Source organism: Sorex araneus, chromosome 2, assembly GCF_027595985.1.
Source record: "Sorex araneus isolate mSorAra2 chromosome 2, mSorAra2.pri, whole genome shotgun sequence".
In the NCBI taxonomy this organism is placed as follows: Eukaryota; Metazoa; Chordata; class Mammalia; order Eulipotyphla; family Soricidae; genus Sorex; species Sorex araneus.
Genome location: NC_073303.1, coordinates 107,413,532 through 107,439,423, shown reverse-complemented (window position 1 = coordinate 107,439,423; position 25,892 = coordinate 107,413,532). Strand labels below are relative to the sequence as shown.

General features: G+C 39.0%; 1 protein-coding gene and 1 pseudogene across 1 annotated transcript in view; both read left to right on the top strand.

The window, feature by feature from the left end:
• The window catches only part of MTBP (MDM2 binding protein), an 81,679-nt gene that overhangs the window by 21,159 nt on the left and 34,628 nt on the right, over window positions 1-25,892 (top strand). Inside the window, exons 10-14 of the mRNA XM_004607645.2 lie at window positions 768-840; window positions 5,929-6,046; window positions 18,092-18,265; window positions 19,260-19,367; window positions 23,786-23,947. Of these exons, the coding sequence (XP_004607702.2) occupies window positions 768-840; window positions 5,929-6,046; window positions 18,092-18,265; window positions 19,260-19,367; window positions 23,786-23,947 (635 nt within the window). The remainder of the gene's footprint in view (window positions 1-767; window positions 841-5,928; window positions 6,047-18,091; window positions 18,266-19,259; window positions 19,368-23,785; window positions 23,948-25,892) is intronic.
• Window positions 10,442-11,310, top strand: LOC101537290 (60S ribosomal protein L5-like; annotated as a pseudogene).

Sequence of the window (25,892 nt, the reverse complement as noted above, 5' to 3'; positions counted from 1 at the left end):
CCACCAGGATCTCACCATTCTACAAGGAAGTGATCATCGATGTAAAGAGAGGGGTTCATCAGGGTGATACCATTTCACGGAAATTCTTCAGTACCACCCTCAAGAACATCATGCAACAACTTGAATGGGAGTGAAGATAGACAGTTGGCAACTACACCACCTCTCCTTCACTGATGACATCGTTCTAATAATACCAAATATCAGCCAAGCGACACAAATGCTGGCTGACTTTGACCATGAGTGTGGAATGTTCAGACTGCAGAATCTCATGAAGACAATATTCATGAGAAATGAACTAGTTCCTGTTGTTCTGTTTGCTCTCAACGGAACGAACATCTCTGAATGCAACAGTATGTATACCTGGGTCAAGAACTCAACTTGAGAACAACTTTGCGCCAGTACTGTGCAGGAGGAAGAGAGTGGCGTGGAACGCCTTCAAGAGTGTCGAAGAAGCTGTTAAGAGGACGAAGAACTTAATGTTATAGTTTCAGAATTTAAAAAAAATCATTTAAAAAAAAGAAGAAATTGTGAGTTCCTACAATTAAAAGTTTCCATAAATGAATTTAGGACCCACCAAACATTTTGGGGAATGGAGTTGTCAATTATTCTTCTCTTATCTAAAAAAAATAATGGAGTGATCTTTTGAAAGATAGTGAGAACTTCGTTATGATATAATTGACATACCACATAATTTACCCATCTAAAGTACCTAATTAAGTTGTTTTTTTGTACTTTCATTTTCTTTATTTCTTTAACCCTTCGTACAGAGGATTGACAAGAAACAACACCAAACAGAACTCTGTGTTGCTGTTGGAGCAGCTTTCTTCTTTGTGTGACAAGGTAATGAGGTGTTTTTTTTAACATCCTATTTAAGGACGTGTGAGGAAAGGGAATATGGCTTTTCACTTTGTTTCTACATAGTTTCATTTCTTTGATAAAATGTAAACATGATTTCAGTCATTATTCTTGTTAATTCTAAAGTGCTCTGCAGATAATGATGCTTTGTTTTTAGAAGAGTTACAAAAATCTATTTCCTGACAAATAATTGCTTTACGGTTTAAAAATATTAGGGCCTCAGCCATAGTTTAATGGGTGGGGTGCTTGCATTGCTAGTGGCCACCCTGAGTTTGATCCCAGGCATCCCATATGGTCCCTGGCGCCCTGATAGTAATGATCCCTGAGCATAGCCTGGTGTGAACCCCACCACTTCCCCCCAAAAAAATTTAGACTCAGATAGCACAGGGCTAAGACACTTGCCTTGCATCTAGGTGCCCAGATTCAACCTGGGTTAATCATACACAAAGCAAGCATCTTACCTGTTGTACTGTTGCTTCAGCTTAGATATTTACATGTTTTACTGTTAGTCACTTTCTTCATGAAGTTGATAGTTATTTCAATAATTTGATAAGTTGATCTTTGAAAGAATAGTAGCCTGAAGTATAACATTAGTACATGTTTTCATCCTCTAGACCTAATTTAAGGGGTGGAGAGATGATCAGATAACAGGGAAGATATGTGCCTTCCCTGTAGCTGACCTGGATTTGATTTCTGGAATCACACATGGTATCCTGAGCCCTTCCAGGAGTAAGTTTTGAGCATTGCCAGGGATGGCCCAGAACCATAAACAAAGGAGAAAAGAAATGGGGGGGAAAAAACACAAACAAACGAACAAACAAAAATGCTGCCTAGATATTTTGAAAATATTATGAAATTTTTAGGAATTAGTTTTATTGATAGTGTTTGAAATCAAAATCAGGCAGGTATCTAAAATTTGCCTAATGTTAGCTTAATATACTAACCTTAATCCATCTAACAGTGAAAATAGTTAACAGTAATCCTAGAAGTACACTATTGATACTTATTAATGTTGTATTTATAGTTGTTTTGATTTAAATTTATTGGATTAGATTAAAACCACTGTTGTTGCTTTTTGGACACTGACGATAGAATATTAGGCAATTAATTGTTAGTAGGGATACATAAAAGGAGCTTCTTATATATGTTCTTAATTTAAGACAGCCAAGGGAAAAGTCTTAGAAATGTGTGTTATGTTATTTGATGGCTACATCTTTAAATGTGTAGCAGTTCACATTTTTTTTATGTTGGTCATAATAAGTCTTTCACATTTTTTGAAAAATAATAGTTTGAATTGTTTGCTAATTCCTGGAAGTTAATCTAATGCTTTATAACTGGTTTTTTTTATATATAATTTATGTAACTTTTTTTTGGCCTGCCTGCTGTGTGCCAGATACTTGTTCTGAGCACTGGAGAGAAAAAGGTTGACAGCGAACCTCTTGGCAGCTTTCATAAGGCTTAAATTATAGTGATTTATATGATCCTAAGTTAACTAAGCTTTAAACAGTTTGTGATTAGCCCCAGAACAGAAATAAAACATCCTGAAGTAAGCTTATTTTATGAGATTAGAATTCTAAAAGACTATTGTGAATAGTGCTGCAGTGAGCATAGAAGTGCAGATGGCTTTTCTGCAGTGTGTTTTTGCCTTCTTTCTCCCTTGGGGGTATATTCCCAGAAGTGGTATTCCTGGTCATCTTGAAGTTCAATTTCTAGGTTTTTGAGGTATGTCCCTAGTGTTTTCCCAAAAGACTGGACCAGTTGACATTCCCACCAACAATGAAGGAGAGTTCCTTTCTCCCCACATCCACGCCAGCAGTTGTTCTTTTTGATGTGGTGTGAGATGATATCTCATTGTTGTTTTGATTTGCATATCCCTGATGATTAACGATTAAAAACATTTTTTGGATGTTTCTTTTGGCCATCTAGAAACAACCCGAGTCCCCCACTACAGATAACTGGATAAAGAAACTATGGTAGATCTATACAATGGAATACTATGCAGTCACCAGGAAAAATGAAGACATGAAATTCACATATAAATGGCTGGACATGTAGAGTATCATGCTGAATGAAATGAGGCAGCGGGAGAGGGACAGACATAGAATGATTGGACTTATTTGTGGAATGTGAAGAAAAGAGTATGAGATTAATACCGAAGGACTGTGGAAGCAAGAGTCAGGAGGACTGGTTCATGGTTGGAAGCTTGCCACAAGTGTCAGTGGGGAGAGGGCAGTTGGGATAGAGAAGGGACCACTATGACAACGATAGTTGGAAATGATCGCTCTGGACAAGAACTGAGGGTTGAAAGTGGGTAAAGGGACAAACATGATAACCTTTCAGTACATGTATTGCAAATCATAATGCCCAAAAGGAGAGAGAGAGCACTTGAGAGAGATGCCATAGAGGAAGCCTGAGGGGAAGGAGGAGGAGGGAAGGTGGGGACATTGGTGGTGGGAAATGTACAATGGTTCAGTGACAGGTGATGGAAGCTTGTATGACTGAAACCCAGTCATAAACAACTTTGTAAATGTAACAGTGATTTAATTAAAAAATATATGTAATTCTAAAACCAGATGAGGTTGTTAGGGAACCATAGTATCTACTGTCGTATGACCAGGAAATTCTCATGGCATCCTATAAACAGGAGTACCACTGTTTGTTAGGTGGTTATACTCCTGAAAGATTGAGTCAGGGCTTGAAAACTCACATTTAACATTTGAGTTGACTATGCAATTCTGGACATAAAGGATCCATCCTCAAGTCTCAGAGACATGATTTTGTGAAGTGAGATCAAGTTATTAGAATTCAACTTTGTTATGAATTCTGTATCAACAGTTGCTATAAATGTGACAATGCAAGGAATGATAGACTATGAAATTTAGAATGGTTTCCTTTTTTCTTTTCTCTCCTCTCCTCTCCTCTCCTCTCCTCTCCTCTCCTCTCCTCTCCTCTCCTCTCCTCTCCTCTCCTCTCCTCTCCTCTCCTCTCCTCTCCTCTCCTCTCCTCTCCCTCTTCCTTTCCTCTCCTTTCTTTCCTTTTCATTTTCTCTTTTTCTTTTTTCCTTTTGGTTTTATGTCTGTACCTAGCCAAGCTTGGGACTCATCCCAGCTCAGTGCTCCAGAGTTTCTCTTAGGCTACTCCGTGGTGCCAGAATCAAACCTTGGCCTCCTGCATACAAAACATATGTTCAACCCAATGAATAATCTTTCCCGTTCTATTTTCTAATGTGCAACAAATATTTCAACTAAAGTAGACCATCTAATAAAAAGTGTAGCCACTTCAGTGAGTCAAGACACATATCAGATTGAAAGTCACGTATTGGACTACCTTTATCATGTCTAAATTATTAAGCTATCACTATAATTAAAACGTTAATGTTGCTTCTTTATTTTGCTCCTAATATACTTAGGACTCAGCTTTGATCTGGTATATTCACAAATCTTTGTCTACTCTATGGTTATACAGTCTTAGGCATTTTGAAATCTTATGGAAAACAAAAAACAGACCAAAAAAAATCCTGGTTACATCTGGTACACCTAATTCATTTTCATTGCTTTCATTAGTTTTCATATATATATATATATATATATATATATATATATATATATATATATATATATATATGGGGACCACAGCCTGTTGATACTCAGCCTAGCAGTTTGGTACCTAGGACATCACCAGGCCTATACCCAGAGGTACTCAGGGGCTGTGTGATGCCCGGGACTATCTTTAGGACCTTGCGTGTGCTGGACAAGTACTATACCATTTGAGCCATCCTCTCCGGACTTTCTTTGTCCTTTTCCCCTCTTTCCTTTGTGGAAAGAGGTGAGGCTTCAGCCATACACAGTTGTGCTTAGAATAGAACTCCTGGCTCTGGGCTTAGAAATCACACTCCTGGCTGTGTTTTAGAGACCTATGTGGTGCTGGAGATAGAACTTGGGTTGGCCGTGTGTGTGTAAGTGCTCTCTCTACCCACTGTACTATCACCAGACTCTCTTTTTTAGCTTTTACTGTGTAAATCTTTAACTATGTAAAATAGTTGTGACTTCAGATAGAAAAGGTTATATAGCTAAAACAGTAAGGGAAACTAAGCGTTTAATTTAACTTTCTGTCTCTTGCTTCTAATATGCCTACTTTTATATAGGCTAATTATGAATACATAAGTGAAAATGATAAATAGCAATAAATATAGCACATTAATTTGACTTTAACACATTATAATATTAGTTAGCTGGCTGGCATCTCATGTGACATGAGGTGTCAGTTTCATTTCAAATCACTTAGGACTTTAAAATCTTATTTATGGAGATGTGTTGATTGATATAGCTTATATTTCTAACACAATAGGCATAGAAGGTTTCTAAATCACAGTGTATTTCATTCAGTGCATAATCAAACTGAAAATTTCCTTAAATATATTATGGTAGATCAATATATCAACATTTACAAGGGGCACTCCATATTTGATAAGGGTCTGCCTCGGCTTGGGAGTACAGAATAAGAATAAATAGGTTCAGTTTTCTTCTAAACCAGTCAAAAACTGCTCTATATGTTTTGGCTTTTGATATGTTGTCTTCTCTGCTAATGCCTTTTAGCATTAAATCACTAATTTGTAGGAAAAAAATTTAAATTGCCTTCAGATACGTTTCAATTTTGAAGCCAGAGCAAATCCAGTTAAAAGATTAGAAAATTGTGGCTAAATCGGACAAAATCTTCTGATGGCAGAATTCCCAGCTTCTCATTGGTTGGAAGATATACAAAGAAGTTAACTCACAATCTGCATTTGAAACAAATATTGGGAGCAACAAGGTTTTTTCAGAGATAAATAATTCACTGGAAAAGGATTTTGAATGCCTTTCTTTGTTTTTGTTTGTCCAAGATTGTTTTTAAAGAAGTGAGGCATTGTTCTCAGTTTTTTTTTTAATAGTGGTGGTATTAGAAGAGAGCCATATTAAGTGCACATTATTTTTGATTTTTCCTTCTGAATGCATGTTAGCAGAAAAAATATGAGTGGACACTTGTCAGATGACTCTGTTTAAGAGCGATTCTTACCCTGTGTTCTGTTTTCTCCAGGTTGGTGCTCTTTTTGTATTGCCATGTACTATTAGTAGCATAATTATTCCACCTCCCAGCCAACTCAGTTCAAGAAAATGGAAAGAATATCTAGCTAAAAAGCCCAAGACGATCTGTGGTGAGTGGTTATCTTTATATTGTTTTTATGGTGCAATGTAATATACTGTTAAAATTTGAAATGGAGTTAATACTTCCCTATGAGAGATAGTGTTTTAAACTGATACTGCTGATTTAAAGGACTCACAGTATGTTAATATTTTTGTTATCTATAACCATTTCCTAAAATCTCAAGAAATCAAGTATATATAACCATATTTAAAATGATGGTCGTCTTCAATCAGAGCTATTGTTTAAGTGGCCAGTTCTCTTAAACATGTATGTTTTACAGACATTTTGAAAATGATACTTGTGAAAAGAAAGTGATTTATTTCTTTTTTGCTACATTCAGATTATCATTTGCTCGGTGGTGGTCCATGGAAACACTGGGTATAGCCCTGGAGTTCCCTGAACATCCCTGATGTGGTCTTGGTGGCCCCCTGATGACTATACCTAGCATTGAATGAGTTGGCTGAGTATCCCGGAGGTGTGGGGGGCCTTGGGCTCCCAGAGAGCCCCTCCTCATCCCATAATACCTAAAAACAAAATTTGTGACTACAATTTTGTGAAGAAATTAGCAAAACATTTATCAGTTTTATGTATATGCTATGCAGTGTTGTAAATGCTTCTGATGTTTAGACATTCATTTAAGTTTTGTAATAGCCCTGTGGATGCCTTTTAATCTTCATATATAAGGAAATGGGGTTTGGAGAAGTTAAGAGCTTTCGATTGAAGAGTTAAGAGTTTGGGTTGAGATCTGGACTCTGCAAACTTATAGCTCTATAACTTCCCCCAAGAATTTGAATCCAGACTCCAGCTTTCTAAAATCTTACATCTCTGTGGTCATTTGTTGGAGAACAGTTTTTCCCCAACGTGCTGGGACATATTGTCCAGGGTCACACTGGGTCTGGGCAGACGTGGGCTGAAGGATGATGGCTACTCGGAGAAACACCCTCCGGGAGCAGCTGATGGCTGTTCACTTTATTGCCAAATATACACATTTTATAGAGGGTCTCGTCTTACGGGAAAGTCCAGTCACATAAAGTTCAGCATGATTGGCCTATCATCACTCCTACTCTGCTTTGCTCTGGTCTGATCCCAGTGCTTCGGTTAGGATGACCTGCTAAGTGTACGTGACAGTTTCTGTGTTCCTGGCGCGTGTGGCTGAGTGAGGCTCAAGGCTGAACACCCTGTGCTGATCCCCTGTTCTTGCCAACTTTGCCCAGATACTCCGTCTCTCGAGCCTTTGTTTTTGGGCCACTTTGCAAGGTTGGATCTTATCTGCTCCGGTGTGTCTCGCCATGCTCCACAATTATAAAATGAAAATCCTAATTTCTACTACAAAATAAGAAACTTATTTAAGTCTAGTCTCTATCATTTTCTTTGACAGTTATACCTGAAAATGTTAAAAGTTTCTTGTCCAAAGTTATGTTGCTAATTTAACTGTCTTCCTTTATTTTCTGCCTCAGTGTAATGACTTAAAAAAACTTTTTTGCATATTTATTTTATAAGCAAATTATATAAATATATATTTACATAAACATTTTAATATATTTTGTATATTTATATTTATATATTATGCATATATAAACATATTTACATATTTTTTTGTTGGTGGTAGTTTGTTTTGGTGCCACATCCAGCAGTGTCTTGATATAAATTCAAGTGAGTTTTCCTGGAGGCAAGGTGGGATTAATAGAAGAAGCGTTTTCATTGTGCTGACAGCAAAATATGCAGTTTTCACCTTCTCCATGCCTCAGGAATCACCTGGTAGTTAGGCTTACATAAAAGCAAAATCAGAAATAGATCTCCTGAGTGACTTAGAGTCAGTTTCACTTAGACTACATGAAATTGTGGCATAATTTTCCATTTCTCAGCATCACATAGTTTTAGGCTGATTAATATATCTGATGTTCATATTTCATAAAGATCTGCACCCAAAGGTCACTCATAGTGATGCTCAGGGGGCCATATGTAGTGGCAGGATTGAACCTGGTTGACTGTGAACAAGGCAAATGCCCTACCTGCCATCCTGTCATTCTGGCCCTCCACAGATATCTTTATTGATCACCAGTTCTTTGACTACGCACTGTTTTTTTACAGTCAGACCTAGCAGTAAGTGAGCGTTCTCAAGGAATTTAATATCATGCTGCAGTAGCCAGTCAGTTCTTCTGTTAGTGAGCCACATAACTAGGTCTCTCAGTTTGGGGGGGAAATTTAGTCCAAAATCATTTTTTCATTCAGGTCCTACTTTGCCATTCCATGTGGGACTGCAGTGAGATTCAGCATTTTTTTTCCCTTCTAGACTTATTACTATCTAAATAATAAATGTCTGTTTCATTAGAAGTGAGAAGAGAATAGATGAAACCTTTTATCTTTTATTCCCAGTGCCAGGAGTAATACCTGATAGAAAGTATATAGAAAGCATTTGTTAAACATTAAGTAAAATGTATAATAAGTTTTCTGATAGTAAGAGCAGCCACCTGCTTCCAAGGATTTGGAATACACTTTGCTCAAATAATAGGAACCCAAATGCTCAGTTTCTTTTCAGCTTCTCAGTTTTATTTCTTTAATCTTTCATTCTTTGATGAAATGAAATTTGTATACAGGGTCTAGGTAGGAGTATATGGAATGACTGTACTTGTATATAAAAATGGTTAAATAAAAAAAATAAAAATGGTTAGTGACATTTTTATGTAATTTGAACTGTAGAGTAGTTAAAAGAATGATCTTTAAAATGATTTTTAGTGAAATACCCAGAAAATATTAAACTAGGAAAAACACAAGAGAATTTTATGAACATATGCAGTTAACTAAATACTGTTACAGTCCCGAAGAAAGATTTCTATATTTATTCAAATACTGTACTGAAAAATCAGTTTTATAATGAAAAGTGCTTGCCAGATTTACCACGTTAACTTTTATGAAGTTGTCAAAAAAAGTTAGTGTTGATCATTGTCAAATATTATATAAAAGAAAACTAAGATAACTGAGAATTCAAGAAATATTCCCAATATCTTAGTATAAAATAAATCTCAACCCTTCTCTGAAAGCCATGCATGTCATTTTATAATCCTAAATTTTATAATTTTTTTATGTCCTTGGTGAGGCCTCCTAAGCCATGCTCAGAATCATTCTTGGTCTTTCATGTCCAATACCTCCGAGGTGCTGGGGCCTCCAAGACTACGTCAGCAGTGTGGGCAGCTACACAGTCACCCTCGGGGGTGCTGGAAGCCCACAGAGCTGGACCAGGCGTGCTGCACTCCAGCTCTTTGAGCAGTCCAGCCCTTCGTCCAATTTTCTTAAGTTGGAATTCTTTTGATAGGAGGGGCTTGGGGGGAGTGGAGAATGCAGTTAAAGGTATTTTTGGGAGACATGTCATTTCTTAACTGATTTTCTGATTCTTCTAATAAAATTAATTTTAAAGGAAATAGTAAAATAAGGACAGGTAAAGTATTTTTAGCTTACCAGACAGTATTGTCTCCATCCTTTTTTAATTTGTTTGTCTGTTTTGGGGTCATACCTGGTGATCCTGGCAGGCTTAGGAGATCGTATATGTTATCAGAGATCAAGTCAGGTCAGCTACATGCAAGGCAAGCACCTTAACTGCTAGACTATTGCTCTGGCACTCAACTGCCTTCAGTCTTAATGTTTCATAATTGTGATCTAAAACTGAGAAGCTTACTGTATAAATATGTTTAAGTGATGTACATTATAAGTTAGTGTCACAGTATAAAATAAAATGACACAGTATAACCGATTAATAATTTCCATCTTGAGAAACAGATAAAGGGCTCTGATAAAGATTTTGAAAGACATTTTGGTAGCAGAAACAGTATGACTTCAGCCAACAGATACTCATTGTGTGCCCATTTTGTGCAGAGTATCATTCTGGGTGCCAGCAGTTTGATAGTAGGCACTCAACCAACTGGATTACTGACACCAGGGAGCAGCATGTTCCTTCTCCTTAAGCACACAGGAACATTTTTCAGGATAGGTCATGATAGGTCATTGGATTTGAAAGGATAGAAATAACTTGCAGCATAATTACAGTGGAATTCAATTATAAATCAATAACAGAAGGAAATCTAGGAATTACTTCAGTATAGTTGCAATTAAAAAATACTTCCACAGGTCAAGACTTAGAAAGTAGTTCTAAATGAATGAAAATAAAAAGAAGCCATCATATTTATAGAAAGCTGCTAAAGCAGTGCTAAGAATATCTTAAAATGAAGGACTACAATTGTTCATGGTTAATCTAAACTTTTATCCTCTTAGCTCAAGGAGACAAAGACTAAACCCAAGTAAGTAAAAGGAAATACGCCAGAAATCAATTAATGAAATACTGAGGATATATCTAACAAAAGAAATATAAATCACAAAGCACTGTGGGTCTGTGTCAAGCCGTGAACAGCGGTCTCTGTCCTGCAGGATGGGGTTTGTTAAAAGTTGTCAAAATAAGGCGAATTTCAAGAGATACCTAGTGAAATTTATTAGTCAGTGAATAGGCAATACTGATTACCATGCTTGGAAGTATTTGGTGATCCAGGATAAAAATAAATACAGCACACCAAGATACAAGGTGCTGTTTTGGTGTCACCATCAGAGACATCACTTGCCAAATTGCTTATGTCATATTAAAGGAGATACAAGAGTTTGTGCAGCATATGCACTTGAACTTCCAAAGTATGGTGTGAAAGTTGGCCTGCTGCTGACCCGCAGGCTTCTCAATAGATGCGGCATGGACAAGATAGATCAAGGCTAGGTGGAGGGCATTGGAGATGAATAGAATGTAGGAAGCATTGACGGGCAGCCTGATGCCTTCGCCTGCTATTTGGAACAGGACTTGCCAGAATTACTACTGGAAACAAAGTATTTGGGGCGCTGAAAGGAGCTGCATAGAGGATTTTCTATTCCTCACAGTCCCAAACGATTCCCTGGCTGTGACTCGGAAAGTAGGGAATTCAATGCCGAAGGACATCGGAAACACATTATGGCAGAGAACGTTGCAGAGTATGTTTGTTACCTAATGGAAAAAGATGAAGGTGCCTACAAGAAAAAGTTTTCTCAATACGTTAAAAAAACAACATAACTCCAGACATGATGGAGCAGATGTATAAGAAATCTCATGTGGCTACACGGGCCAATCTTATATACGAGAAGAAGCTAAGAAGATGAAAAGAAAGGTGGAGCTGTCCCAAAATGTCTCTTGCTCAGGAGAAAGGTCAGGTAACCCATAAAAAATCAAGTTTCCTCAGAGCTCAGGTGCGGGCTGCTGAGAGCTAAAATCAAACCATGATTTTTAATGGACATTTTGCAAAGACAATAATAAACCTATTGACCAACCAGCGATTTCTGCATAAAACTCTTGTTAATGAAACTATAGGGAGAAGACTGAAATTATAAAATGGGAATTGCTGGTCTCTTTTTTCCCCTCAGGAAAAAAAAGAAAATGACAAAGCGGTACTGAGCATAATTAAAGATGTATAAGTCAATGGGATGATACACCATATTCATAGATTGGAAAATTCAGTATCATTCAAGTGACACTTCTGGGGCTCAGGGAATGACTCAGGACTGGAGTGTGGATCGGGCATGCTGGTGCCCCATAGTTGATTCCTGACTTCATATGTTCCCCACATCCAGGTGTGGCCCATAAAACATACCAGAAAACAAATGGAAAAACGATACTTTGGGCTAAGAATGCAGCTCAGTGGTAGAAAACTTGTTTTGCTTGCGTGAAACATTTGGGTTCAGTCCCTTGAACTGTCCCATTCCCACCAAAAAGAGATATTTCTCTCCATATTGACCTGTCAGTTGGATCTAATGCCTAAAACTAATGAACAAACCCATAGTAAATTTATGTGAAGTTGCAAAATTTCTAAAAGAGTTTTGCAGAGAACTATATTGTAGAACTTACACTTCTTGATGATCAAAACAGTATGTTATTGGGACAAGACTAGAAATAGCAGTGGAACAGAGAGAATAGAGACAAAGGTGTAGTAGAAACAGTGTGAACATATTCTCAATGATGCCAGAAGTACTGGATATTCCTATTTTTAAACATATACATGAAACTAGACATTGATCACCTAGTTGGATTATATTCCTAATTGTAAATGCTAAGACTATAAATTTTTCAAAGAAAACATAGGTGGGGTAGAGAGGTAGTAACTTAGCTCAGCTGTTGAGGCCCTTGTCTCCCATCCAAGTACTAACCAGGCCCGACCCTGCTTAGCTTCCGAGATCAGACGAGATCGGGCGCGTTCAGGGTGGTATGGCCACAGACGAGGCCCTTGTCTAGCATGTGTGAAGCCCTGAGTTTGATCAGCTGTACTGCATAATAAAATTACGAAAAGAAAGGAAATCTATACACCAAAGCAGTCTATAAAGAGAAAAACAAAAAGTGGAGAGATGGTACCAGATTAAGGCACACGGAACTTACATGTACCTGACGGTGGTTCTGTCCCCGGCATGGTCAGTCCCCTGAGCATTGCCAGGTACAGTCCTGCAGCCCCCAGGCACTGCAGGTCCGAGTTGTGTCGCATCCTCCAGCACTGACATTGAGTGTCTCTCCTGCTTTACCAACCTTAACTGTCACCTTCTGAGCACTGTTTGTCAGGCTCTTTCCCCTGCTCACCCCCTGCCCATAGGTTAAAAGGAAAACAAATATAGAATTTCACCAAAATATTTAGGAAATGTTGTTTTATATAAAGTTGCTAAGAAAGTTTTCAAGTTATATGTCTGACAGTGGACAGATATCAACAAAAAAAAATCTTAAATCTGAATCAGAAGGCAACTCAGTAAGTAGGTAAGAGGATTGAATAGACATTTTCACTGTAAGTATATAAAATAGCTAATAAAGCAAATGAAAGATGCTCAACATCATTACTTTGCAAATTAAAACCACAATGCACTTCTATAATACACTCACTATAATGCCTGTAATTAAAAATAGTGGCTCTCAAATGTAGAGGAAAATGTGGAAAATCACAAGTTTCGTACATTCTTGATGGGAGTGTAAAGTGGTACAGCTACTGTGGAGAACAGTTTGGCAGTTAAACTTCACTTAACTCTGCAACCCAGTGCTTCCGTTCCTAGGTATTTACTCAGAAGAAATGAGAACATATGTTCACACAAATGCTTGCAGGCAAATGTTTATAAAAGCAATATCCATAATAGTTAAGAATTAGCAACTATGCAAATGCCCATGAATTAGTGAACATACAGTTCTTTTTATCCACACAATGGAATACTCCTTAGCAATAAAAAGGCCTGAAAATTTTGGAGTGTGTCTAAGAAATGCTACATTCATAAAGTCAGGCTTAAAAGACTAGTATATGATTTTATTTACATGGAATTTCTGTGAAAGTCAGAAAGAGACAGAAAGCATATTAGTGGTCGCTGAAGGCCCTGAGTCAGACGGGAGATCAGCTATAATCCAGGTTTTCCCAAACTGAACTGGTGACTGCACGGTTTGTAATTTCCTTTAAAAATTATCAAACTAAGATAGAGACACACATACGTAAATGTACACACACATGTATTTGCTTGCACACAGATAACATTTGTTACTTCATGAAAACTTTCGTAAGAGCCATCCCAAAATTCTTATGCCTAAATGCAAAATTTTGTTTCTTTTCAGTGATTTTTAACATCAGCTCACATTAGAATCACCCTGGGAGAGTCTTGTGTGTGTGTGGGAGGGGGGGATTGTTTGTTTATTTTTTGAGTTACCATGAGATACAAAGTTACAAAGCTGATCATGGTGAGGTTTCAATCCTGCAGAGTTCCAACACCCATCTCTGGGAGATAGTTTTTAAAGCAAAGAATATTAAGTTACACAAGTTTTCCTATCAGAGACTAATGAAACCCAAATCTCTGGGTGAGAAACTAGGGCTTTCATTGTTCATAAAACCATCCTAGGATTTCTAACGTCTATCTGGATTTGAAGAGCTTTGCTGGGGTGACCCTCTTCACCCTGAGACTGGTGACCCGCTTACTGAAGAGTCCTTCACCTGCTTTCAGGGAAGGAAAATGATTGATTAGGAATCACTGCTTCTGTCCTTTAATTCCTTGGGGAAAAAATGAAAATACTTGTTGAGTATATTTCACACCTATACTCATTCGAATCACAATTGTTAAATACAGTAAGAAGCTTTGTAAACTGGCAGTAGCATCTATTTACAGTTTTCTAGTTGGCTGTTTCACTGATGAAATGTTACACTGATAAAATATTTCACTGATATAATTTCAGGGCTATACCTGATGGTGCTTGGAGAGGTCGGCATATAATACAGTGACTAGAACTCAGGATCTCTCTAATGCTGGGCGTCTATCTGGTCGACCGTTTGAGCTGTCTTTCAGGCTCCTGTTTTCTTCTTTCTTCTTTTTCTTTTCTTTCGCACGTACGTGTGTGTGTGTGTGTGTGTGTGTGTGTGTGTGTGTGTGTGTGTTATTTGGTATTTGAGCTACACCCATAGGCACTCAAGAGACCATCTGGGGTCAGAGTTCAAACCCTGACTTTTAGCATTGAAAACGTGTTTTGCATACACTCAGTCCACTGATCTATCTCTCCATCTATTATTTGTCATTTGTCAGTAATTCAGAATATTCACTTAGTTAGAATACCCAGTCTCCCTAATTTTCCTGGATATTTTCCATTATATCATGTGGGTTTTTTTTCTCCTTTTGCAGAAATATAGTTTTGTTTTTTACATTGTCATACTGTTCCTTAAAAAGGAAGTTTATTTCTTGTTAGTATTTTTGTTTGTTTGTTTTTCTTTTGATTTCGAGGCCTCCCAGAGGCAGCACTCAGCCAGCCACACTAGTAGTTCTGTGCTCGGCCCGAGGAGAAGAAGGAGAGTTTTGCAGGATTTTAAGAACTGTGAGAAATTTATTGGTAGAGTAGGATTTGATTTTTATTATACTGGAATTTTATTTGCTAATGAAACTACTAATGATACATCTTCTCTTCACTATAGTTATATATTAGAAAATTTGATGCAGCTTGTTTTTGGTACAACTAGATTTTGCTCCTGCTGTTTTCCCTGTCTAGTGGATTCAGAGTGGGTGATTATTTTTGGTGGAGAGGGAGCAGGCAAACCAATCAGCCTTTGTGTGGAATCAGGTTGATAGTATGAAAATAATAGCTGAAAATAGAAATTTCCCTCTAGTAATCAGGTCCGATCATTTCTGTAGGAAGAACCAGGAGAATTGAATATCTATGCTAATTATAAATCTGTTACTCTGTGGTGTTTACATAAAATTTATTTAGTAAGGCTTCACTTAACACCTGCCACATCTGAAACAATGTTTTTCAAATGACTGGATTGTCGTATGGCTAGGGGAGACTGAAAAATAGGTGTTTTTTTTTTTTAAGAAAATAAGACTGTTGTAACTACATGCACCAGTGATTTAAAGTGCTAATAAAGGTGATAAGGTTTAAAATAAGTGAGAAAAGTATGTCGTGGACTAAAGAAACGGGTGTAACATGAGCTGGCAAAGTGCTAAGTTTTTAAATGAATGATGCAACTTGAAATTACTGGTAATTCCAAATGCAACTGGTAATGGCCATTGTTCTCTCTAATAACCTTTACTTGAATTCCTTTTCTGAGACCAGTAATTCTCAGTGTTGGTATTTGTCAATGTCCGCATTTTTGCACCCATTTCCAGAAGACTCGGTTTTGCTCAGTGGCTTCCAAAATCCAGGTGAAGAAATGTGAATCCTTAATATTCTGCATGTGAACATTCTCCTAATCTGTTGATGATCAAGCCCAACTCTCAGAATGATACAGAGTTATAAGGACAGGAGAGAAACTGGGCAGGGTAATATGGAAAAGAGAATTGCCCCCAAGAAAAATTTCCAGTATGAAATATCAGGAAAATGGACCCAAATTTGTAGAAGATGATACTGTCACACACTCTGCTCTTCCTAGGCCCTTTGCCTCAACCCTGTGCATGCCTTAAACTCAATGCAGAATGCTCTCTCATGCCCCTCAGTAAGAAGGTATAAAAGGAAAAGGATTTTCACCTTTTTTGGTGCTTCCTACTTAATGATACTTGATGCACAGCTTCCTGGGTCGTTCTCTTCCTTTCGTCAAATAAAGTTTCCACTGAATTCAGCCATAATCCTCTCAGGGCCTCTGCTTTCTATCTTGACTGCCTGAGGAAAAGAACCTGAGGGTGCTATAACATCATTTCTTAAGTTAGACTCCAAAGAATAAATCACGCTGGTGAGAGGGCAGTCATTTACCCGAACAGACTAGAATAGGAGGGTCAGGAAGCCAGAGTGCTTCTCAAGTGGGCTTTCAACCTCTCTTCCTGTTTGGCCTTCCTTTTGCTTCTAGCACCTTCCTAGCCATCCAGCTAGAATCTTTTCAAGATTCGGTACTGCAAGTATAGCTTATGAATGCTCTCTGCTATTTTTCTCTTTTCTTAGCAGTTGAGACAGATTTGTTGTTAATTGTTCATCCACTTTCGGAATTTAATTAGTATTAATCTCTTCTCTCAGATACTTGCCCTTGTAGACTTATGCTTTTAGTTTTTTAAATTTAGTTAGAAAAATATTTATTGAGTACACATGCTTTGCTTTGAAAAAAGAAAACTACTTTGTTTTCGTTGGGATTGAAGTGATAATACAGCGGGTAAGACACTTGCCTTCCACACGGCTGACCAGGCTTTAATTTCCTACACCCATATGGTTCCCCAAGCCTGCCAGGGGTGATCCCTGAGCACAGAACCAGGAATAAGCCCTGAACACCACTGGGCGTTTCCCATAAACCAAAAATAAAAACAACACTTATTTTTCAATCATTGAAATACATTTGTTATTACATACGACTTTTGGGTATCTATTGTTAATGTGTACTCAGCATTTGTGTCTACTACACTAAGTTTGCTGCTGGTTTTTATTTTATTCTTCACCAGCTAGTTGCCTCCTCTTCACTGAGTCCCTCCTTTCCCTTTCTCTCCCAGGAATTGCTGTAGTCCGTAGACTGTGGGCTGAAGAGCTTTGTTATATTTATATATTATATATTTGTTATGTTATATTTAGCTCATCAATGTTTTTTCTTAATGTTCAGCATTTGCATGAAGTTACCTGGTGTTTGTCTTACTCTGACTTATTTCCCTAAAACTTATGCTGTCTTAAAATTTTTTTCATTTTGTGAAATTTCAGGAGATAGTGAAAATAAAGGCATATGTCCAGTTCACCATCTTCAGCAAAAAGAACTCTTCTGTTTTTAATCTCAAAGGCATCAGAGTCATTCTTCAGCCTTCACTGTAACCCTCACTTGATTTTTTTTAAAAAAAATATACTGTACCTGTCTTAGCTGACCTTCATGTAACTGACAGGCCAGATTAACAAATACTCTCTTCCCCTCTGTCAAATACACTTAAAAATCTTTTCATTTTGTGACTTTCAGGAGATAGTGAAAATAAATGTGTAGACCCACTTCATGATCTTCAACAAAAATAATTCTTCTGTTTTTAATCTCAAAGGCATCACAGTCATTAAAAGTTATATGTAATAACACAATGCATTTCAATAATTAAAAAATAAGTGTTCTTTTTATTTTTGGTTTGGGGCCACACCCAGTATAGTGGGCACCCACTATACCTACTCGCTGTGGATTTAGACTACCTGAGTTAGTGGAAGCTCCTTTCAGTATACCTGAATTTCTGCTCCAGTACAGTTCTTGTACTTGCAAGGATCTGTTGATTCAAGCTCAGAGAAATAAAAGCTAGAAGTAGTAGTTGATCAATGAAGAGTATGATTATGTACAAAAGATATCCTGTCAAGCCTCATGAGCCACCTCAAAAAGAATGAAAAAACTAATTTTAACTTACAGGGGAATGTTTAAACTCGCATCATTCTTATGAATATAACCAAAAATAATGCAATACAGCTGTCTCAGTTAAATGAACTCTTAGTGCAAGTGTATGGAATCATGGCTTTTTTTAAACTAATAGGAGCATCATCTTATCTTGTGGGTCAGAATGTCTGATTCTGCTCTGTCATATGCTGAGTTCCTACATAATTAATATCATCATTGTTTTTCTTTAGTTCCAGATGTTGAAGTGAAAGGAGAGTGTTCTAGTTATTATCTCCTGTTACAAGGTAATGGCAGTAGAAAATGTAAAGCCACATTGATTTACTCTGCCAACCAGATCAATGGCTCATTTGCCCTCAGTTTAATTCATGGACAGATGAAAGCAAGGGCAGAAGAAACCAAACTGAGTAAGTGTTAGCTTTCTGGGGCCCGTGCTTTGTTTTGTTTTATGTATTTGTTTGTGTATGTATAATAATAGTCATCCTTCAGGATCTTGTTCCATTTCCTTGCCCTTTCTTTTCTCTTAAAGCCCCATGTTTTGGGTATCTATCACTGCGTGACAAGCCCTCCCGCCCCAAATTTAGTTGAAAAATGACTATTATTATTATTATTATGTCTCCCAGTCCCGTGGATTGACTGACTTGGCTGGATGCTTCTGTTTTGAAATCCCACGTTTGATTGCAGCCACACGGCTGGGGCTGCAGGCCTGGCAAGACTTATTAGGGCTGTCTATTAAATGGCTTCTTCTTCTCCCATCCTTTGCCCCTGGGTCAGGATGGCTGGATAGACGCATGATAGTTGATATGCGCATCCTGGGTCCTTTCCTTGCCACCATGGCCAGTCTCCTTAGAGTCTCTTAGTTTTAGGATTGGCTCACGGCTGTTGACTTCTCTCTGAGCCAGTGTTCTGAGAAGCCGCAAGGTTTTCTGTGAGTTTCCAGAAGTCATTGTTACTTTGGCCATGCCTTATTAGTGACTTAGACAGCCCATAATCATTGTGGTAGATTTCATACAGGTGAGTAGAAGGAAGTTTGGCTCATTGGTGTAGGTGGGAAGGGGTGGACAGGAGAGGGGTGACCCTGGCGAGCGTGTTTAGAGATTAGCTATGATATTCCATCTTTGTTTTGTGTGGGACATTTGGTAGTGAAGTTGCTTGAGGGTAATGGGATGGAGGGAATTTGTCCGTGCTACTAAGATTCCCTTAACTTAGAGGTAGCACAAAGTTAAATATGGTTAATAATTTAATATGCTTTTTCCCTGCAACTTAGTGGTTGTAATTGACTCTGAAATATGTCAGATGTAGAGAGATAGAAATTGTTTTGTAGCATGTTTTCAGAGAACTGCATATTAGTTGTCATAGATCGTCTTTAATATAGTTTCCCCCCCCCCCCTACTTCTTCAGGTTTTCCTTTTGACTTCTTGTCACTTCCACAGCTTTCTGGGGAGCAACTTATAAAGAGAGAGAAACAATTAGCAAATGTTCAAGCTTTGGCTTTGAAGGAGTACCTGAGTAAGTAGTGATTCATACATTTCATTCTCCTATTAAAAATGACAAGTTGTTGATACACCATACATTCTTATTTTTGTATTATTTTTTCTTTTGTGACTTTTGGGGCACACAGAGTAGTGCTCAGGGCTTACTATTGGCTCAGCAATCAGGGGTCACTCCTAGCAGCTAAGGGGGCCCTTCGCGGTACCAGAAATTGACCCTTGATTGGCCACATGCAAAGCAAGTGCCCTACCTCTGCACTATACTCTGGCTCATTAGACCTTTTCTTATGCACTTTTGTCTTTTAGGTAGTATATTAATGTATAGAACTGTTCTTTTTATTTGTTTGTTTGTTTGTTTTCAGTTTGGGGGCCGTACTGGCAGCTGGCAGCTCTGAGGGACTTTGCAGTGTTGGAGATTGATCCTGGGCCTCTTGTATTCAAAGCACACACTGCAACCCTTTGAGCTATTTTCCTAGCCCTGTAAACTCTTCTTGATAGAAATGATGTCAAATAAAAGGACAGCTGCAGCTTTTTGGACTAGATTTAGAATATCCTTTTTTATTTGTACAATGTTATTAACATTTATGAAAATATTTCTCCAGGCAAATTTTTGATTTTATTGTTTTTGACTGTGGGCTGGAAGAGATAACTCAATTTTGTTATTCTGGTTGTGTATCTCTTCCTAAATATTCTCTTTATATGTTTTTGGTTGTAGTGGAAGGCTAGAGACTACAAATAAGAAAAAAATAAAAGAGTGCATAGTAATCCGTTAACTTAAGCTTTGCTTCTTAGATACTAATCATTGCCATTAATAATAGTAATGGTGTGAGTAGATTCCACATATTTCAAGGAAAATGTAATTAGAAAGGCAAATTGATTCCAGTGATAGTACATGTTAATGTCAAGGGAGGGGAGGAAATACTGGAATACTACAATTTTTGTGGACGAGAAACCTTTCTTTGAAAAAAAATCCGCTGGTGATTTTAGTGGCTGTCTTTATTCTCATCTGCTAACCCCCTCTTCGGGGCCTGATCCATGTAATGAGCCTCCTGCAGCTCTTTTTAACTCGACTCTTTCAACTTCTACCTTCTCTTTCATCTTCACCTCAGCCCCTCAGCCTTCCAGCCAGAGAAACTGTCAGTGTGGAAGAAGCAGAGCCCTGATGCTGGGTGCGCCTTTCTTCCTCGAGTGAGAAGAGTTAACCCCAGCCTCTCCAGTCGGGCCGTTCCATTGCTTGGCTGGCCAGGGAGAGAGTGTCTGCTAGTATTGACTCTCGTGGATAGTAGCCATCAGTGGGTCACCGCCTGCAGGTGTGATCAGAAGCTCTGCAGAGGGGAGAGGGTGAAAGTGCCAAGAGACGCTGAAAAACAACTGGAGAGATAGCCCAGGGGTTGAGGCTCTGGCCTTGCCATGCAGCTGACCCTGGGTCAGTCCCCAGCACCACAGAGTCCCTGCGAGCACCACCAGGAGTGATCCCTGAGTGCACTCTGGAATGAGCCTTGAGCACCTCTGGGTGTGTGCCAGCCTCCCAGACTCCTCTCGAATGCCATAAATACAGAAGCTGTAATGCTGGGTGGAGGGCAGGGACATGAAGGAGGTCTGAAGGAGCCTCAGAACTAGAGCTCCCAGGTAGTCTAGCTCAGGGCAGCTGTAAAATGGCCAGTTTGCGATCCAGAGCATTACACTTTGATTAAAATTAATCATCCATTTAATCCACTTATGATGGAAAGACTCACTGGACCAGCCTCCTGTCTGCCCAGAGAATTGACATGTTACCAAGGCTCATTGTTTTTTAGAATAACACAAACATCAGATAAAATTCTCTTAGGGTTTTTAAAGAAAGATTTCTTAGTTTTGCTTAATTAAAAAAAAAAGGTATTTCGAATGTTTTGATAGTATTCAAAATTTGATTTTATACTTTGTGTTTTACTTGGTTTGGGATCATATTTTGTATAATTTTTGTATTTAAAAATACTGTCTCATTTTAATATTTAAAGAAAAGCTCTTAGATAGTGAACTTTTTTTTCCCAACTGCATGTATGAGATGCTTTGGGCTTTATGTTCCCAGCCTGGGGGAAACACATATCAAAGCTGTAACATCATCATTTTATTCTAATACCAAGGTCACTGTTCAGAGCTCCTGGCATCATTTTGAAGTTTCTTGTGTCCCCTTGTTTGATTTTTAGTTTACTAACATTTGTTGGTATCCTTGTCTATGTTTTCCTCCGATGAATAAACTTTTTAGTAATAATATTTTTAAAAAATAAGTTTGGGCTAGCTATAATTTTCGTTCTTCTCTTCCCTTTGTTGATGTCACCGCCAGTGTTGGGATATCCCTGGTGGCATATTTGTCACAGGGCTCCTGTACTGATCAGTACTTGGTCACGGACTCACACGCACTTGGTGGCCTTGTGCTGGGATTGCACTCTGGGGCTGGGGTGGCACCTGATGAAATTGGGGAGGCGGGGCTGTGGGTGCACTGCCTCATATACATCAGGCACTGCTTTACCTGAGCCACATCTCCAGGCCCCAGGAATAGCTTTCTTGGCTATTTCCATTTTAGACTTTGGCTCGATATTTTTCTCTCCAACCATTATCTGCCATTATGTGTGTAAAGTTCCCCATTTCCCTTCCTCCCAGGTCAATTGTCCTGTTTATAATCCTAGTAGAGGTCTCTTTTCTCTTCTTTTTTTCCCTAGGCACTCAGTTCGATATGAACTTTACTCTGCTCTCTAGATTATCCACTGTGGTAATATAATTGACAGTTTGGACCGTTTGGGTTTTTTTCGAGTATGAGGGAGACCTCCCACACGGTGCTGGGGGCCCACAAACCACCTGGTGGCTACCGAGTCCTGCTGTGAGGGTTGAGACTGCAGTGCCGGGGGCCCTATGTCACTATGCCACCTGGGCTTAGGGCACCCAGTGGTGCAGGGGGCCCAGCAAGGCCACACCTGGCAGTGTTGGAGAGGGACTCGAAGCCATAGGAATTAAACTCTGTGCTTCCTCGTGCAAGCCTGTGTGCCAGCCCTCGAAGCTGTTTCCTGGTTAGGGTGCTGGCAGTTCCCATCGCACTGGTCAGGGTCAGGGTCAGGATTTCAGTGTGCTTGTAGCGTGAGGGAAAATGTGGGAGTCAGACTGTAGTGCATCTTCCTGATAAAAGTTGGGAACTTTTTGTTCCAGAATGGCCCCTAGCACATTGGGCAGGAAATCAAATGAGTTGACCCTTTATTTTTCTCACTTCAAAACTCTAAGAAAAACAGCAGATATTTTAGCTTTTACTCTTAACTATTGTTGTTTTTATTAAAAAACTGTTATTTTTAAAGTTATTGTTGTTAAGTTTTAGGCGTATTATTTCAGCACCAGTCCCACCACCAGTATCACCATCCCTCCACCAGTGTCCCCTTCCCACCCAGCCCCTCATCCCTCAACCACTATTCTTGACAGCAGATCACTGTGTGTTACTTATCCTGGATCAGAATTAGAATGGCCTGATTGATGCCCATGTTGGTGATGTGGACCTTTCCCAGAGGCATCTCTCAAAACCTTGAGACTGACCTCTTCGTCTCCTGCTTGTTCTCTTGCATTATGCATGTACCGACCTCCTGGAGAATGATGTAACAGGCTTTAATACTCTGTGTCCAAGCACGCACCGCAGAGCTCTGCAGGCAGGACACACTCAGTAAATGCTTGTGGAATTGAGTTATGTATGAATTTATAGCTTCCTATTTTATTATGGATGAAAACATGAGTAGGCCAGTTTTGTTTTAAAGTGAATTATTTTTACAGAAGTAATACACAGTTTAAAAAATTCAGTGGTACTTACTGAAAACAAAATGGATTTAAAAAATAGTGAACTCCAAGTCTTAGCACCACCATTGTGAGCCCGCAGTGTTCCTGGGGGCACCAGATCAGCCCTCCCTGTGCTCTGCACCGCAGGTCACCACATGTTCCAGTACCTTGAGAACTGCCTGTGTCTGTGCTTGCTATCTGCTTTCCTCCCTCGTGCCCCACCTTGTTTTCTTGTTTTCCCCCCGTGTCCTTTTGATGTGTAGGTTGGAAAGGAAAAGAAATTTGAAGTAGTTTGTAAGGTTTGACTTTTTACCTAAGTAGCCGCTTCCCCCCCATACACACAACATACACACACACACACACAAACAAACACACACACAGCTTAAGGCCCATCTTTGTGATGCACATATTGTTCAGAAACTTTGGTAAACATGTAGTGTTCCTTTATCCACTTCACATCATTCTACATTCTACCGTTATCTCTTCAGTCTGGTTGAAATGGAAGCTGGGTCCTCATATGAATGTTGGTTTGCTCTAAACATTCATGTACCTCACTTTTGAACCTGTTCCCCATAATAAAAATAGTAGACGCATTCCAGAGAGGATTTAAACTTACATGGTTCGTTGTGTTGATGTGTTATCTTCCAGAAAGGAGAAAGTTGGCAAAAGAGTCTGAAGTCATTTCTATTGATGAGCTCAAAAGTCTACTAGTACTCGCAAGGGAACGCTTTTTAGACCGTTTTAATAGGCTGATTCCTAAAATAGTTCCAGCACAGACAGACAAAATGGAAACCCCGAATGTACTAAGTGGTAAGTGTTTCAATGTTCTTTTTGGAGTTGTGTGTCACATGTATGAGTTTTTATTAAAATGAATTAAAATATTTATCATATCAGAGTCTTATAAATTTAAATAAAGTCATCAATAATGATTTATATCATTATTAGATATATGAGATAGAGAGATGTGTAAATATATATAGATATGTTTGATGAGCTATTTCTGTCATCTAAACAATAATGACTTTGATAACTTCTAGTACGTATGTTCAATATAATTGTTTTTGAGCAGGGGAAAAACAGGTTTTTTTGGGGGGGGAGCTGATTGGCGTTTGGGTCACACCCTGCTTAGGGTTTATTCCAGGCTCTGTGCTCAGGGGACCATATGCAGTGCCAGGGATCGAACCCAGGTCAGATGGTTGCCAAAGCCATTTCTGGTTATGCTTTCGAGATCCCCAGGGCCATACCCCGTGATAATGAGGCCTGAGGTGGGGTTTTCCGTTATGCAGTGCTGAAAATCAAACTCAGGACCTTACTAGGCCATTTGGACCACATCCACCATCTGGGAGAAGTGGCTTTTCATGATCCTGGGCAGGAGATTGGGTTAAGAGTGTGCTTTGCCTGTGAGAGCCTTGAGGCCATCTCCAGCACTGCATGGTCCCGTGGGGGCTGGCTGGGCGTAACCCCCATCACTGCGTGTTGTGGCCCTAAGTAAGCAAGCCAAAAGCCAAATTGAAAGTGATGCTTCCTAATACTGTGCTTACCTTGTTGCTGGAATGGGTAGAGTTTTATTAAGTTGTTTCGATAAGGTGAGAAAAGTAGAGCGCAAGGTAAAATTAATGTCGTTAAAGTGACTTAATGATAAGAAGCCCTACATTTGCTGTTCATCTAGCAACAATAGTCACTGCGCTTGACTGAGGAGGATGAAATTTATTTCTCTAACTTGCATTTTTTCGATTTTCTTCTTTTCTACTATTGCGGTGAATAGAAAAGTGACACTTGGAAACCTAACAGGAAACCTTTAGAAGATTGCCTAGCAGTTTGAATTTAGTTTAGCATAATTTTATTTTACTTTTGACCTCTTTTTGTGAGCTCAGGGATTGGATGCAGAGTCTGACTCATACAAGATAAGCTCTCTCCTGCTGAACTACATCTCTGCCCTTACTCGGTCTTTTACTTTGAGTTTGGATAGGTGGTACTCAATGAATACTCCTAGTTTAGTGCTCCTGGGTTCCTCCTGGCAGTGCTTGGGGGACCGTGTGGTGCTGGACAATCAAACTCAGGTTTCCTGCATGCAAAGTATGTATACTTAACTTTTGAACTATCTGCCTCGCCCTGCCTGGTATTTTGTTTTTTTTTTTAATTAAATTTTTTTTAAAAATTCTAGTTTAGGTAATGGGCTGGAGCAGTAGCACAATGGGTAGGGCATTTGCTTTGCATGTGGCCAACCCGGGTTCAATTTCTCCACCCCTCTCAAAGAGCCCGGCAAGCTACTGAGAGTATCTCGCCCGAACGGCAGAACCTGGCAAGCTACCCGTGGCATATTTGATATGCCAAAAACAGTAACAAGTCTCACAATAGAGACGTTACTGGTGCCCACTCGAACAAATCGATGAGCAACAGGATGACAGTGATACAGTGATAGTTTAGGTAATATGGTTATAGCAGTGTTCAATTTTTATACTATTGCTATACAAAGTCATTTCACATCACTGCCACTGAAGTGTCTGTAACCCTCCACATCTGTCACGTTGCCATCTCTGGTCTGACTTTCCTTCACCCCATTATTTGCTGATTGACAAGTACAGCGCTCGCTGCTATCTCAATCAGCCACCGCCCATATATGCAAGACTCCACCTATGTTCCCATGTCACTCCAGTCAAACTACTTGTTCCCTGCCCCCAGCCTGGCTCTCAGCTTTGTAATTGCCTGATACTCTCTGTGTCCTTGATTTGTTTCTCTCTGTACCACAGGTGAG